This window comes from Limanda limanda, chromosome 2, assembly GCF_963576545.1.
Source record: "Limanda limanda chromosome 2, fLimLim1.1, whole genome shotgun sequence".
Lineage (NCBI taxonomy): Eukaryota > Metazoa > Chordata > Actinopteri > Pleuronectiformes > Pleuronectidae > Limanda > Limanda limanda.
Genome location: NC_083637.1, coordinates 4,782,786 through 4,797,297, shown reverse-complemented (window position 1 = coordinate 4,797,297; position 14,512 = coordinate 4,782,786). Strand labels below are relative to the sequence as shown.

General features: G+C 41.3%; 1 protein-coding gene and 1 pseudogene across 1 annotated transcript; one reads left to right on the top strand and one right to left on the bottom strand.

Annotated features, from left to right (window-relative positions):
- The first annotated feature begins 678 nt into the window (after positions 1-678).
- LOC133015615 (beta-1,3-galactosyltransferase 5-like) lies at positions 679-4,759 on the top strand (annotated as a pseudogene).
- Positions 4,760-5,619: 860 nt separating this feature from the next.
- LOC133026956 (beta-1,3-galactosyltransferase 1-like) lies at positions 5,620-9,121 on the bottom strand. Its single transcript, XM_061093961.1, has 2 exons — positions 9,011-9,121; positions 5,620-7,438 (listed from the first exon to the last, which is right to left on the bottom strand). The coding sequence occupies exon 2, from the start codon at positions 7,431-7,433 to the stop codon at positions 6,471-6,473; it is 963 nt and encodes a 320-aa protein (XP_060949944.1). The 5' UTR covers positions 7,434-7,438; positions 9,011-9,121; the 3' UTR covers positions 5,620-6,470.
- Between the last annotated feature and the right edge of the window lie 5,391 nt (positions 9,122-14,512).

Sequence of the window (14,512 nt, the reverse complement as noted above, 5' to 3'; positions counted from 1 at the left end):
GCAGCACAGAGGTCTGTTAAAGGTAAGTAAGAAAAGGTAACAATGGTGTGTTGACTGCCCATAGGTGACCTCCGCAAATCAAAAAAGTGATATTTCATGACTTCAAACTTGTTTAGTGTCACCTGGCGTTTTCTGCTATAATTGTTGGTTGAGTTGATTTACCGATGTGCTCGTAATCTCTGTCAGGTGAATTGAGAATATAATTGAGTCATGTAGTTTGCTTGGACTCTATAACTGTAACTGTGTAAAGTGACCAGTTTCAAGAAATGGACAGAGCCACACCAGCAACTATTCATTCCACCAATTGCACCTTTTTCTAAATTCTCAAAAACACCAGTTACCAAAATATAATTATTTAAATCACAATCCTTGAGTTATTTCGTTAGAAATTAGTGAAAAGGTAAAAGTCCCCATCTGTTAAGTGCCATGCAATATCATTATAATAATAACACTCATGACAAAATAATTAAATGTCAGATTTTTTTAAATTATATGATCAGTGAAATATAAAATCAGTGTCTTGATAATTATAGAGTGAAAGAATAATGTCTCAACAATACTATGTGATGCTATTTAATACTTTGTTTATTACTTTAGATACAATTTAATAACTATTATTAATTAAAGTCAACCAAGTTTTTCTGCTTCCTGGGAGAAGCGACCATCGTCCTGATCATTATGAACTTCGACAGGAGATTTTCTGTTAGCAGTGCTGCTTTTAAAAGTCATGGAACTATCCTGACTCCAAGAATAACATCATCATCATCATCACCGTCAGGAGAACCACAATGGGAGGATCCTGGGCCGTATCATGTGGCCTATCCAGGAAACTACTAATTCATCATGGACAACACACCAACGTGTAGGACAAGGTCTCCTTTCCTGGTCATGATGGTCGCGCCCAGTGATGTGGCGGCTCGGGACGCCATCCGAAAGACATGGGGAAGTGAGACCATGGTTCAGGGTGAGGTGGTGGGGACGCTCTTCTTAGTGGGCCGGCCTGGAGGAGCTGATGCTGGGCACCAGCAAGAGAAACTCATCCAGGAGAATCATTGGCACCGCGACCTGATCCAGAGCGACTTCCAGGACAGCTACCGCAATCTGACCATCAAGACCATGGTGATGCTGGAGTGGCTGGCTGCTCACTGCACCAACTCAGCTTACGTCCTGAAGATTGACTCGGACGTGTTGGTCCATGTCCCCAACTCGGTCAAACTGCTGCTGGATCCCGGCACAGCCAAACAAGACTACATGTCAGGTTTGGTGTGGTGGCACAGCCCAGTTTTGAGAGACCCATTAAATAAGTTCTACCTTCCGACAGACATCATCGCTGAGCCGGAGTACCCCCCCTATCCTCTGGGCATGGCCTACGTCATGTCCCTGGACCTTCCGAGCAAGATTCTGCAAGTCTCTGCTCAGATTAAACCGATCTTCATTGAAGACGCCTACCTGGGGATGTGTCTGAAGCACCTGGGCATTTCCCCCACCGACCCCCCGGAAACCACCATGTTTATCGTCAAGCCCGCGCATCCTCTGAGCCTCTGCAGCCTCTCAAAGGTCATCGCCGTGACGACGACGAGCATCACACAGATGAAGAGATACTGGGAGGCGAGCAAAGGACCAGATGCTCAATCAAGTATTTATTTAGAAAGCGATGGAAAAGTATGAACAGCAAAACATTTGGCACACAACACACTGCCCGAGTCACATCAAAACGCATCAAACAGCCGGAGGGGTCCTGAACACAGGCATATCAGCCCCTCTCTGGAATTATTGGGCAAAGTATTGTTATAGTACTTTTAAATATCCAGAAATTACTTGAAGCTAAAAATCTGTGACTTTTATTTTGTCAAATCTCTAAATTGATACAGTAAAAATACTATTCATAAAAATGACACAGGTAAGACAATAAATACTTCTTGTGAATATAAACCAATAAATACTTCTTGTGAATATATCCAATAAATTCACAAGTATATCCTGCAGTTGCATCAAGATAAAGTTTGTTAATGCACTAAAGTTAATGTCAGGACTCTACGGTATGAAGCTGCACATCTTTCGGTCTGTCGATAACAATCAAAGCCCCGTTGGAACCAATGAGTGGATTCAGAAGGTGAAACACTGGAGTGCTTTTACTTTGAAACGTGTTCCCGAAAAAGTATTTGTGTCTCAGACCAATAAGCCATCCCCATATTCAAATCGAAGCCTATATGTAAAACATGCCAATATGGCGCTTCAGGGGGTAGAGTTGGAGTCACAGCTGGGAAATCACTGCGTAAAGACGAACAGCTGTGCGTAAAAGGCAAAAAGTATTGTTTTGGTTGTGTTTTGTGTATGACCCTCTGATTCACTGTGTGTGTGTCTTTAGGAGTCACTATGATCTGGAGGAGGGGCGTGTGTGTGTGAGTGCCCCTGTTCTTTCACTGTGAAAGTGTGTGACCATAGGAAACCGCCTAGACATACCCTTAGAAAGACATGTTTAAAATATTAATTTTCTGTGGTATTGTTATCAAATTTGAACTTGGGCTAGGTAAGGCTTCGTGCTATGGTCCCACTGTGCTGTCCAGCTCATGAGTCCAGCTAGAGTCACCTGAAGGCATCTGTTCACCAAAAAATATTCAGGCAGAAATAAAAATCTTCTACTTCAGTGTGTTCCAGCTGCTATTACTCAATAGCACCTAAAGTGATTCTCCAACTGGCTCAAGAACAGCTTTCAATTTACTCCGGGTATGCCTCAGGCAGGTGTTTCAGGCGAATTTCATCCGAATGTTAAGAGGTTTTAATTTATTCTTATCACACTGACATTTGTCCAAGTGTTGATTTTATTCCAGCGATCTAATTCTTAATAACTCATCTGATTATTTTAATCTGAGAGAGTTTGACTTAATTTCTGGATGGAGACGTGTTGACCACGTTTATTTACAGTCTATGGTTTGTAACCCGAAACCATTTAATCCAGGGGTCTTCAATGTTTTTCAGGCCAAGGACCCCCTATTATATATATTGAATAAAATTCTGTTTTATATTAAACTGGGCCTAGTGCCATGTATAAACATAGCTACCCTGTTATTGTGCATTCAATACTAAGCTATTCAAATATTACACAGGTTCATATATTCATGTTTTTAATTTAAACATGAGCAAGGTACAGGGTGGCCATGCCACTGCCATTTATAAACATACATCTTGCATACAACACTGAGCTATTAAAGTTATTCACAGATTCATGTTTTTATTTTAAACATACATGTAGAAGAGACAGTGAATCCTCAAGCTATCTGTGGATGCCACACATACTCCCACATTAGTGAGATCAGATGTCGGACCCTGATGGGCAGCCCACAACTTATCTAACCTTGGACGGATGGAGGTTGTCAGGCAGAGGGTCAAATCAGTCTCACAATATGTTGGATGCATGTTAATGTGTATTTAAAAACATTTAAATTTGTGGGAAAAAAACGTGTGCGAAAATGAATAAAAATGTATAAAATTTTTTAAAAATTGTCAAATCAACCAAAGATTTCGCGACCCCCCTGCAGTACCACCGCGGACCCCCTAGGGGTCGCGGAGCCCCTGTTGAAGACCTCTGATTTAATCCCATCAGGCTATTTTTCATCACACAGTTGCTAGCTCATTTTGAAATGTTGCCGCCCACGCCACTTAAGAATTTGAAGTGGCAATAAAATGGACATTGTTCATAAAATCTCTGACGTCATAGTTGAAAAATGTATGTTGCAATTTATAAAGGCTGCAGTGGAGTTTTGTTCCTGCTTCTGCAATCAACCCATGGCACTGCTGTAGTTGCTCCTTTTGTCCACAAGAGGGCAAAATAACACCAGGTAAATTCTACAGGCATTAACCGAAACTGCATTTCATTATGTATGAATATTGAGTTATAATCCTACTGGCATTAATGTATTTACACCTTTACTGTACATGTAAGTTTTTATAACATTTAAGTTGATAATATTGTCAAACTGTCAGAATAAGACATATTTACAGACTGTTTTGGTCTCAACGGCTAAATGATCCCTTCATGACCTCTTTATGGGCCTAAAATAATGCATAATGAAGGGGCGTGGCCTCTGTGGCATTACCTGGGTGCTGCCCGTGGATGCCATGGCCACAACGCTTTGAACTCTGGGTAATTGTCTTTGCCAAAGTAGAAAGACCAACTTGTAGAAAGGCCAACTTAAGGCAAGTGTGTGTTTGTAAAGGGAGTTTTCAGAGTGGGAAAGTTGTTTTCAGACATGAGCTCAGGAGGATGTTGGCACGATGGGGTCTGGACTTTCTCCTGGAGTTTCTCTTTTTCACACATTTGATTCTCCATTCACATGTTAACAACAACGCCGAAATCTCCAGAGGGGACATAACGTGTAAGTTAAGTTCTGTGATTTTTGTTTGCAACACATCGACATAATCGATATAATTCTACTCTCTTTCCTTCAGTCTTGCGTCTCCTGCAGTTTTCTTGCATTGGCTATTTATCAGAGTTCTTTTTCGAGGGCGCTGGCACGAGAAGGTATCAGGAGATTACCCGGAGTACAGTGCAGATCTGAAAGCAGCTACTGACGCATTGGGCGCCAACCTCAGCGTCTGTGAGTCCTTGGCGGTGAACAGTGGGTCTCGGCCTTGAGGACCGTGACCTTCCCTTGGTCTCTTCCTCTCTCCAGCTGTCTGCGATCTGTTCTCCCTCAGTCAGATAGAGAGGATCCTCCAGTCAAAGGCCCTGCTCGCCCTCTTGCTGCTGACGCCATAAATCACACACATGTTGAAAACCCAAACCCTGGCTCCAGACATCATTCATTGTTGCGCTGCCATCTAACGCCAGAGATCCCGCTCCGTGTCTGGGACAACGACATAAATCACTGCTGGCTCTCACCCACTGTGCAGCAAAGTGCCATGTTACATCTGGCAAGTAACCATCTTTTTCTTGTGTGTGTGAAATCCTGATAATGAGTTGCAGTCTGGAGTTTAGCACTTTGTCTCGGGCACAAGATTTACAGTCATAACCTGAGGCAGCAAGTCGGAGCAGGACGACTCGTTGGTTTTCAGACACATCGTCACTTCCTGTCTGCGCCCACCTGACACTTCGGATGCGAGTTACCAGCCTCGTTTATTGTGCCGTTGTTTGAGGTACACACACACACACACACTCACACACACACACACAAACATGAAATTGCTTATCTCCTCTTCTTTGATACTTAGACAGGATTTAATTGATGAATTCCTTTGTCATTTATTGTATATTTAAATATCTGTTTGTGTATCAGGTTGGGTTGGACTTATGTTTATATTTATACTATTTAGGTCTGATACAGATTTGAATAACAATGAGAAAGACAGAAACAAAGTAGGAAAGAAAATGAATGTGTTGAAGATATGTTAATCCTTTACATGTAATAAAACTTGAGTCCTGGTCATGAGGTCCAGTTGAAATTTGTGTGTAAAGTACAACACAGATACTTTGAAAATGTAAACCCCATACCCCTCCCCCCCCATCATGTGCCCCCTGCAGACAGCTGTCCCCTCCGTCACCCTGACAAAACACAGAACACACACACACACACAGACAGACACAGACCTGCTCATCTGCATGATCCATTAACTCGTCTGATCACGGTTTATTTCACTGATGACTGCACCTTTATAATTCATGTAAAAGTCAATTTACAGATTCTCTCCCATTATCGGAATAAGATTTTTTAATACTGAGGATTGATTCGGACAGAAACACTGCAGCAGTCACTCCAAGAGCCTGATACCAGAAAAGTGGAATTTACTGGCTAGGTAAGTAGTATTAATACATTAATCAATAAACAGAAATGTAGAAATCATAAAAACATTATGTAGACGTACAGAAATATCAATTACTAAATCGTATTCATTTATTTGAATTTATTTATTCGTGTGTTATTTCAATAATTTTGGCCTATTACACTACAACTCGACAATCTCTAATGAGGAGAATCAGATATTATGTTCAATATCTAAATCCAAATGATGTTCTGATCTGTGTCCGACCTGGGACAACGTTAAACGAAAAAAGGAGGCAGCAACTAAAAGACGTTTCAAATTCAGTCAATTTAAAGACAGCAGTTGAAAAAGTTCAAAATGACAACTCAAAGAAAATAAAAAATGAAAGTAAAACCAGAGACGTCTCAGAAAAAACTTGAGTCAGCCGACATTATTTCCCCGGGCAGATTGTTCCAGATCCTCTCAGAAACAGATGTCAGATGATTTTGGTCCCTGTAGTTTCCAACCAGCTTTCTTGGAGGAGCTGATGTGTAGGTCAGATACACAAGACTGAGAAAGACTTCAAACTTAAAATTAAATTCTAACACAGGAGTGAGTTGATAAGGTCTCTGGGGTCCACATGAAAGTCTGAAAATATGCTCCACGTAATGTTTAGCAGTAGAGTCGCCCACAAGAAACTACTTTCAGTTCAAACAAACAAGATCTGAAGTTCAGCATTTAGCGTATGGTCCTTTGCTCGCCTCCCAGTATCTCTTCATCTGTCCGATGCTCGTCGTCGTCACGGCGATGACCTTTGAGAGGCTGCAGAGGCTCAGAGGATGCGCGGGCTTGACGATAAACATGGTGGTTTCCGGGGGGTCGGTGGGGGAAATGCCCAGGTGCTTCAGACACATCCCCAGGTAGGCGTCTTCAATGAAGATCGGTTTAATCTGAGCAGAGACTTGCAGAATCTTGCCGGGAAGGTCCAGGGACATGACGTAGGCCATGCCCAGAGGATAGGGGGGGTACTCCGGCTCAGCGATAATGTCTCTCGGGAGGTAGAACTTATTGAATGGGTTTCTCAAAACTGGGCTGTGCCACCACACCAAACCCGACATGTAGTTTTGTTTGGCCGTGCCGGGATCCAGCAGCAGTTTGACCAAGTTGGGGACATGGACCAACACGTCCGAGTCAATCTTCAGGACGTAAGCGGAGTTGGTGCAGTGAGCAGCCAGCCACTCCAGCATCACCATGGTCTTGATGGTCAGATTGCGGTAGCTGTCCTGGAAGTCGCTCTGGATCAGGTCGCGGTGCAGATGGTTCTCCTGGATGAGTTTCTCTTGCTGGTGCCCAGCATCAGCTCCTCCAGGCCGGCCCACTAAGAAGAGCGTCCCCACCACCACACCCTGAACCATGGTCTCACTTCCCCATGTCTTTCGGATGGCGTGCCGAGCCGCCACATCCCTGGGAGCGACCGGGACCATCAAGACCAGGAAAGGAGACCTGGTCCTACACGTGGGTGTGTCGTCCATGATGAATTTGTATTTTCCTGGATAGGCCACATGATACGCTGACAAAGATCCAGGACGCAAGTTACTCGATGTGCCATGAAATCTGAGATAGATGAGGAAGATGGCCGCCGTCCCCATGATGCAGGTCAAATTGCGTTTGAAATATTTCCTCGTCTTCTCCATTGTACCTACAGAGAAACGACACTGGTGTTGTCACATGACGGCAGCAATTCGCACAGGAAATATGATTCAGGTAAAACAGCAGCACACGATTCAGTCGTCCACCATGTTTGAAATGAAATGATTCAAAACAAATTAAATCGCGAAAAGCTCGATATCAGTGTAATCTTTTCAAATGTTTTCAAGTAGCAATCATGAAAATTATAACTGATTTATACAAATGACTGTGCTGTGGTATTTTATTGACGAATTGTTTTATACCTTGTATTACTGTGTCTATATATATGCATATTTATTTCATTCCTATTTATTCAATGTATTAACTTTTAATGTATCAACTTTTTAATTGTACCCTCGGCACCATTGTAAATGAGGGTCTTATCCCTCAATGTGTCTTCCGAGACTTAAATAAATATTCTAAAAAAAAAAAAATACGATATTCAGGAAACAAAGGTCGTAATAATGATAGCATTTTAACCATGTTTTGTATTTTTTGTCGTTTATCTTCTCTGTTGAAGTTACATTACTAAAGGCTGGAAAGACTGGGTTTGATTTGCAGTCACCGGCCAAACTGTCAATAAAAAAGTTTTAAAAACACGTCCACATAAATTTACACATTGAGTTTTTTTCGCCCAGATGAGGAAACTTCATCCTGTCACAAGGTTTTTTTTAATTCCATATCTGGGCTCTATTGCTGTGGGATCTTCACATTGTTTTCAAATCACTTTTTATCTTTGCTTTTAAACTGTTTACTATTTGTTTCAATTTTCAACTTGGAAAACACCTTGTTACTGTGCGTTGAAGGGAAGTAATGAAGATTGTTACTGTTATTCTACAAGTTTAACTTCTATTATAAAAATGTATGATTATTAATAATATGTGGACACATTATTAAAGTTTTGTCTCATGAATATCTCAGTTGAAAACACACACACACACACACACACACACACACACACACACACACACACACACACACACACACACACACACACACACACACACACACACACACACACACACACACACACACACACACTGCTTGTCTCCTCTTCTTTGATGCTCTGACAGGATTGATTTGATGAAATTCTTTGTCATTTATTGTATATTTAAATATCTGTTTGTGTATCAGGTTGGGTTGGACTAATGTTTATATTTATACTATTTAGGTCTGATACAGATTTGAATAACAATGAGAAAGACAGAAACAAAGTAGGGAAGAAAATGAATGTCTTGAAGATATGTTAATCCTATAAATGTAATAAAACTTGAGTCCTGGTCATGAGGTCCAGTTGTAATCTGTTTAAAGTACAACACGGATACTTGCTTTTAAACTGTTTACTATTTGTTTAACTCCTATTAAACAAATGTATGATTATTAATAATATGTAGATACATTATTAAAGTCTTGTCTCATGAATATATCAGTTGAAAACACTTGATGCTACATGTCCATATTGTGTTTTAATTTGATTTTCTCCTGTTGCAGCTTGGAGGTGTGGCTCTTCCCCTTGTAGCGCGGTGTTGTGCCACCTCTCCCCGGTGGAAGAGACCCTCCCCCGGGGCAGCTTCTCACTCACCCCCGCTGCAGAGACCCGGTGGGAACCTGGTGACTCTCTCCCTCTCCCCTCCGGGCTCCGGCTCCTTGTAGGTTTGGGCGTTTTTTCCATGAATTACAGAGCAGGTGCGAATCGCTGGTACTTCCTTGTTTTAATTTTAGGTTGAAAAAAAAAGCCCGAGGTGGAGTTTATTGATTACTGGACTGAATGGAAGTGGAAGGGCAACAGAGAAATCCCGGGGTGGAGCCCTACACCTGTAAACTACGGAGGGCGAGAGAGCTCAACGCATGCAAATAGAGAAAAAAGAATAATCAATTTGACGTCACGTGTATTTTATTTTACTTATATATAAAATAATTTACTAAATTAAAACAAAATTAAAAAAAAAAAAAAAAAAATATATATATATATATATATATACAAAAAAAGTATATATATATAATTAAATATATATATATATATATATATATTTTTAATTTTGTTTTAATTTAGTAAATTATTTTATATATAAGTAAAATAAAATACACGTGACGTCAAATTGATTATTCTTTTTTCTCTATTTGCATGCGTTGAGCTAAAATTAAAACAAAATTAAAAAATATATATATATATTTACAAAAAAATTACAATGAAAATACTAATGTAGTTTAAACTAAATTAATATATATATATATTTAATTTTGTTTCAATATACATCACAAAATTAAATATATATATATATATATATACATATTTAATTTTTTTTTAATTTTGTTTAAACTAAATTAGTATTTTCATTACAATTTTTTGTCCTTGAATTGATGTTTTAATCATAACTTAGCCATTTTTGTGATATTTGTATTATGTACTGACATTTTATACTGCCATATGTTCAGGTTGAGGGAAGGTTCATGTACGTATGTAAATTGACGTAAATGTATAAAACTGTATAAAACCAATAAATATATGTTTAAAAAACAAATTATTAGATTTTCTTAGAGTGCATCATGACACTTCACCACTAGATGTCACTAAATCCTACACACTGAACCTTTAACATGACATAAATTACATTTACATTACATTATGTCTTATTAATCCCAATAAAAGACACTTATCGTTTAAACACAAGCGCACATACAAAAAAAAAAAAAACTGACCAGAACGTAATCTGTGAAATACTCTTCTATCACGTGTCCTTGTGTCTTTGTCTTCTCCATCGCCGTGTCTCCGTCTGTCTCACACACCATCAGCAGACCATTAGAAGTGAGAGTGAACCAGAGTCCGTGGTGATTTAGTGGTCGCAGACAGTGAGAGGGTAGAGGCCGAGCTCTGGGCCTCATACTATCTCTCCCCATTCACCAGCCCATAAATAATCACACACACACGGTGACACCAGGGAAACCGCAGACGGAGGAGATGAAGGATGGAAGGAGAAAGACGGAGGGGGAGGTGGTGTCTTTTGATGAACTGAGAGAAGGAGAGAGAGAAAGAAGACAGGTGTGGGAAAAGAGAGAAACCGGGACGTCCTGCTGGTTTCAGTTCAAACACTGTTTGATTGATTGATTCGCGATTGTGGACTCACCTTTATTATCACTTCTTGAACGATAATTACTTGAGAGGCTTTGATTATGTTTCAGTATTGGATGTTTTTGTTGAAGAGGCAATGCATCATTGTCAAGTAAATGTTGATTTTGCACAATGAAACTAGACGAGCTCACAGAGAGAACAAAGCTCAACAAACAAGTGTAAATTCACTACATCTGAAGTCTTACTTTCAGATTCAATGATTGAATCTATCAATCATTGATTAATAGATTCAATCAATCAATGAAATGAAATGAAATGAAATAGTACAGCCCGTATTCACAAACCACAATTTGCCTTAAAGGACTTCACAAAGTGCGACATCCTCTGTTCTTAACCCTCAGGAATAATATAATATAATATAAATAAACTTCAAACAGGAACCAGAGAAACCTCGGAGAGATTTGATGTGTCCCTCTCGACCAGGACGGACAGAAGAGTAATAGATGCCATGTGCAGCAGAGCACATCAACACAATTACAATATTTACAACACTCACGGGAAAGATAAGATAAATGAAGATGTGTAAAGTATGGACACAAAAGAAAATGTCCGACAGAGATGAAAGGAGCAGCTAGGACAGCTGTAGTGACTGTGATGTGTTGGAGATGTCCACGCTCGACTTCCTCCTCCCCACGAGGACCCCTGCCACTCAGGTTCTCACGATCCCTGTCGAAGAGTCACTGCTGGCTGTGAGAACCACCGCCCCCCCCCCCCTGCGCTCCCTTGACGCAGAGAGCGCAGACGCAAACAAAAACACACACAAACATGTCGCTGCTGGACGTATATGTTGTGCAAACAGATTCACACAACGGCAAACACGGGCTCTGCATCCTGACTTCACTCCATCGCCTCTGAAAACAAACACAGCTGCAGCCGGAGCATCGAATGGGCTCTGGGTGGATCATGTAAACCACATGTGATCGGAATCAGTCTCCACTACATGTGGGTGTGTACATTCATGACAGTGTGTCGTTGTCAGCGAGGAGCTGGAGAAGAGCAGGCAGTAACTAAGGCGTTTAGTTTTTTATTTGTCAGTTTTAATCACGTTCCATACTGTTAAGGCGTGTTCGTTTATCCTTTAAGAGAAGAAGAGCCGAACTCGGTTTGTTCAATTGAGTATTTCTTTGGGAAACAATGAACAGGTTATGAATCAGCAAAACAATGGGCTTCCAACACGTAAGTTGTATCAGAGCGCCACAAACATCCGGCGCTTCTCCATTTTATAACAGTAGATCTTCGTTCCTCCCTCCTCGGATGTGCGCAGGCGTAATCCATCCTCCTGGCTTTTGGAATACGGAAGTGAACAGGGAGCCACTCCCAATGACGCTATAGTTGCTCGGCAACCTGTTTACTTCATGAAAGGCCTTGACCCAGCAGATGCCATGAGGGGCAAAACTGTTGTCCAGCGAAGCAAAGAATATTATGTTTTCTGCCATATCAAAACAATCCTGACTGTAAACATTTGGATCCTCGAAACTAAACAATGTCACAAAATTAAGTCAACAAAGTCACTCTGTCCGACCTCCAGAACTTATCAGACAGATGCTCGAAATCTATGTGAGTTTAATGAATCTGAGGGAATTACGCTTTAATATCCAAAAGTTAGACATGAGATCAAGTGAAACATTCATTCTTAATTTGTAGATTAAACCCTAGGAAGGAAAAAGGTTATTATTAAATCATTTGTACCAATCGAAATATCTAGCTAAAACTACTCATATCTTTGTTGTTAAGAGTACAAATATATTTTGAAATGATTGTCAGCACAGACTATAGTTAAAAATTTGAAATCCTAACAATACTGAAACACCTGGAAATGCATTTAAAATCACTACGGTGTAAACAGGAAGTGCTCGATTAATAGAATAAAATGTTTTTCCACAACAGCGACAGCAAAGCTTTGAATTGATCCCCCATGTTGTGTCCTACACTGGAAGCCGATGTTATCCTCTGGGAGGGGGGTCACGTGAAAGGAGCTTGAGGAATTAGCGAAGGCTACGACTTCACTGCAAGGACCCGATCAGCCTGCGTCATCCTTTTCAATTGTCTCAGTTTCAGCTCGTCTAGAGGGGTTTTCAAACTAAAATGAGACTGGTAGCTTTTTCCAATCTTCCCAGTTTCAGCCGCTCTAAAACTCCGGAGCAGTGTGGACGTCCTGGCGTTTCCGTGGCAGAGCCGATGCGGTTTCAAACCAGAAGGTTGTGGTGTGGGATGGAGGCGTGTTGTTGAGGTCCAGCTCATACACCTGCTTGACCAATCGTGAGTCACTCTCAGCCGTCGTTCACTCACTTGAACAAACGTACGACGACAGAGACCATTTTTGATCTGTTTGTTGTGTTATTTGATATTTTCAGGTTTGGTCCATGTCCTATCTGCTAACATGGAGGAAGCGCGGTTCAGGTGCTGCAGCCGTCCACCAGGTGGCGATAGAGATGATATGGCTTCACTTTTGGAGAAGGTTTCCTCCAGCAAAGTTCAGCTCAGTTCATTTTGAGTTCATCTGGAGATCTACACTCTCCCTCTGTCATCTCTGGAGTATTTGTGCTCTTTTAGTTTTTTCCCCCCCGTCTCTGCAGCATCGTTGCCTCGGCGATGGCGTCCGACCTCACGGGGCGTCTCACCACAGCTCGTTAGTAGCGCTGATGACTCCCGAGCTGCCGCTGCTGCTCTTAGAATCGTCACTAACATCTGTTTGTGGCCGGCACGGCAAAGGCTGAAGGCCGCGAGAAAACAAAACAACAACACTGACGAAGCTGCAGAGTCTGGAGCGTGGACGCAGGACGGGTTCCCATGGCCGTGTCCTCCTCCTCCCTCCTGTTTTCCTTCCTCCCCTCCTTCCCTCTCCCTGTCCCTTGTCAAATCCCTCCCTGTCTTTACCATCCTCCCTCCTCACTTTCTGTCTTATCTCCCCTCCCCCCCGTCCTTGTGTCTATCACCTCTCCTCCGTCCTGTCCTCACCTGCTCTGCCTCTTTTCTTCTCCTGCTCCTTCTCTCTCAAAGCATCACTCCTCTCTCTCCTATCGGCGATAAGATGAAATAAATGAGACTCTGCTTCAAAGTGGGAATCCTCGCTTCTACATCAGCCTCGGTCGGCCCGGCCAAAGTGCTCATGAGCAAATTCATCACGAGAGTGTTCTGTAGTCAAACGTGGCATCCATAGAAGGAAGAAGACAAAACAAATGTTCTTTAGTCATGAACACCTAAAGAGTGATGTGTATGAAGGTGTCAGGAAGACAGCGGGTTTATCACATTTGTCTCCAGCTGCTTTCAGACCTTTTACTGAAAGTTTCCAGAGAGGATCATGGTGTTCTGCCCCAGGCGCCACCTCTCACCTCTCACTTACAGAAAGGTTCCTGTTGTAGTGAAAATGTCGGACAATCGCATTCTGGGCACTTCATATGTTATAGGTAGATATATATACTATGTTTACGTTTACTTATTGCTTATTAATTGTTTGGGCAATGTACTGCAATTACCCCTTATAGTATCATAGTATTTGTATTAATGTGTGTATCTGTATAGATATTATATATATTTAAGTACATTCTGTGCATGTACTTTGTGTATGTGTATGCATTTACATGTATCTACATTAACTCAAAGGGGTTCAAATACTAATGTAAAATATTAAGAAATTAAATTAAGAGGGAAACAGGTGTTTTACGATAATAATAAACTACACACACTAACCGATGACCAGAAATATCACACACACGCGAACAGCATGCATATGTGTGTGTGTGTGTGTGTCAGGGTACAGGTGGCAACTTCATCATCAGCAGTGAAAAGTTCTATTAATACACCAGAGTTAAAGAGGAACACACACACACACACACACACACACACACACACACACACACACACACAGTTATATGGAGAAAGAAAAAGGCAGAAGTCAAAAGACACAGAGAGAAAAAGAAAAAGAAAACCCGTCTGCGTTCTGGCAATGAACTA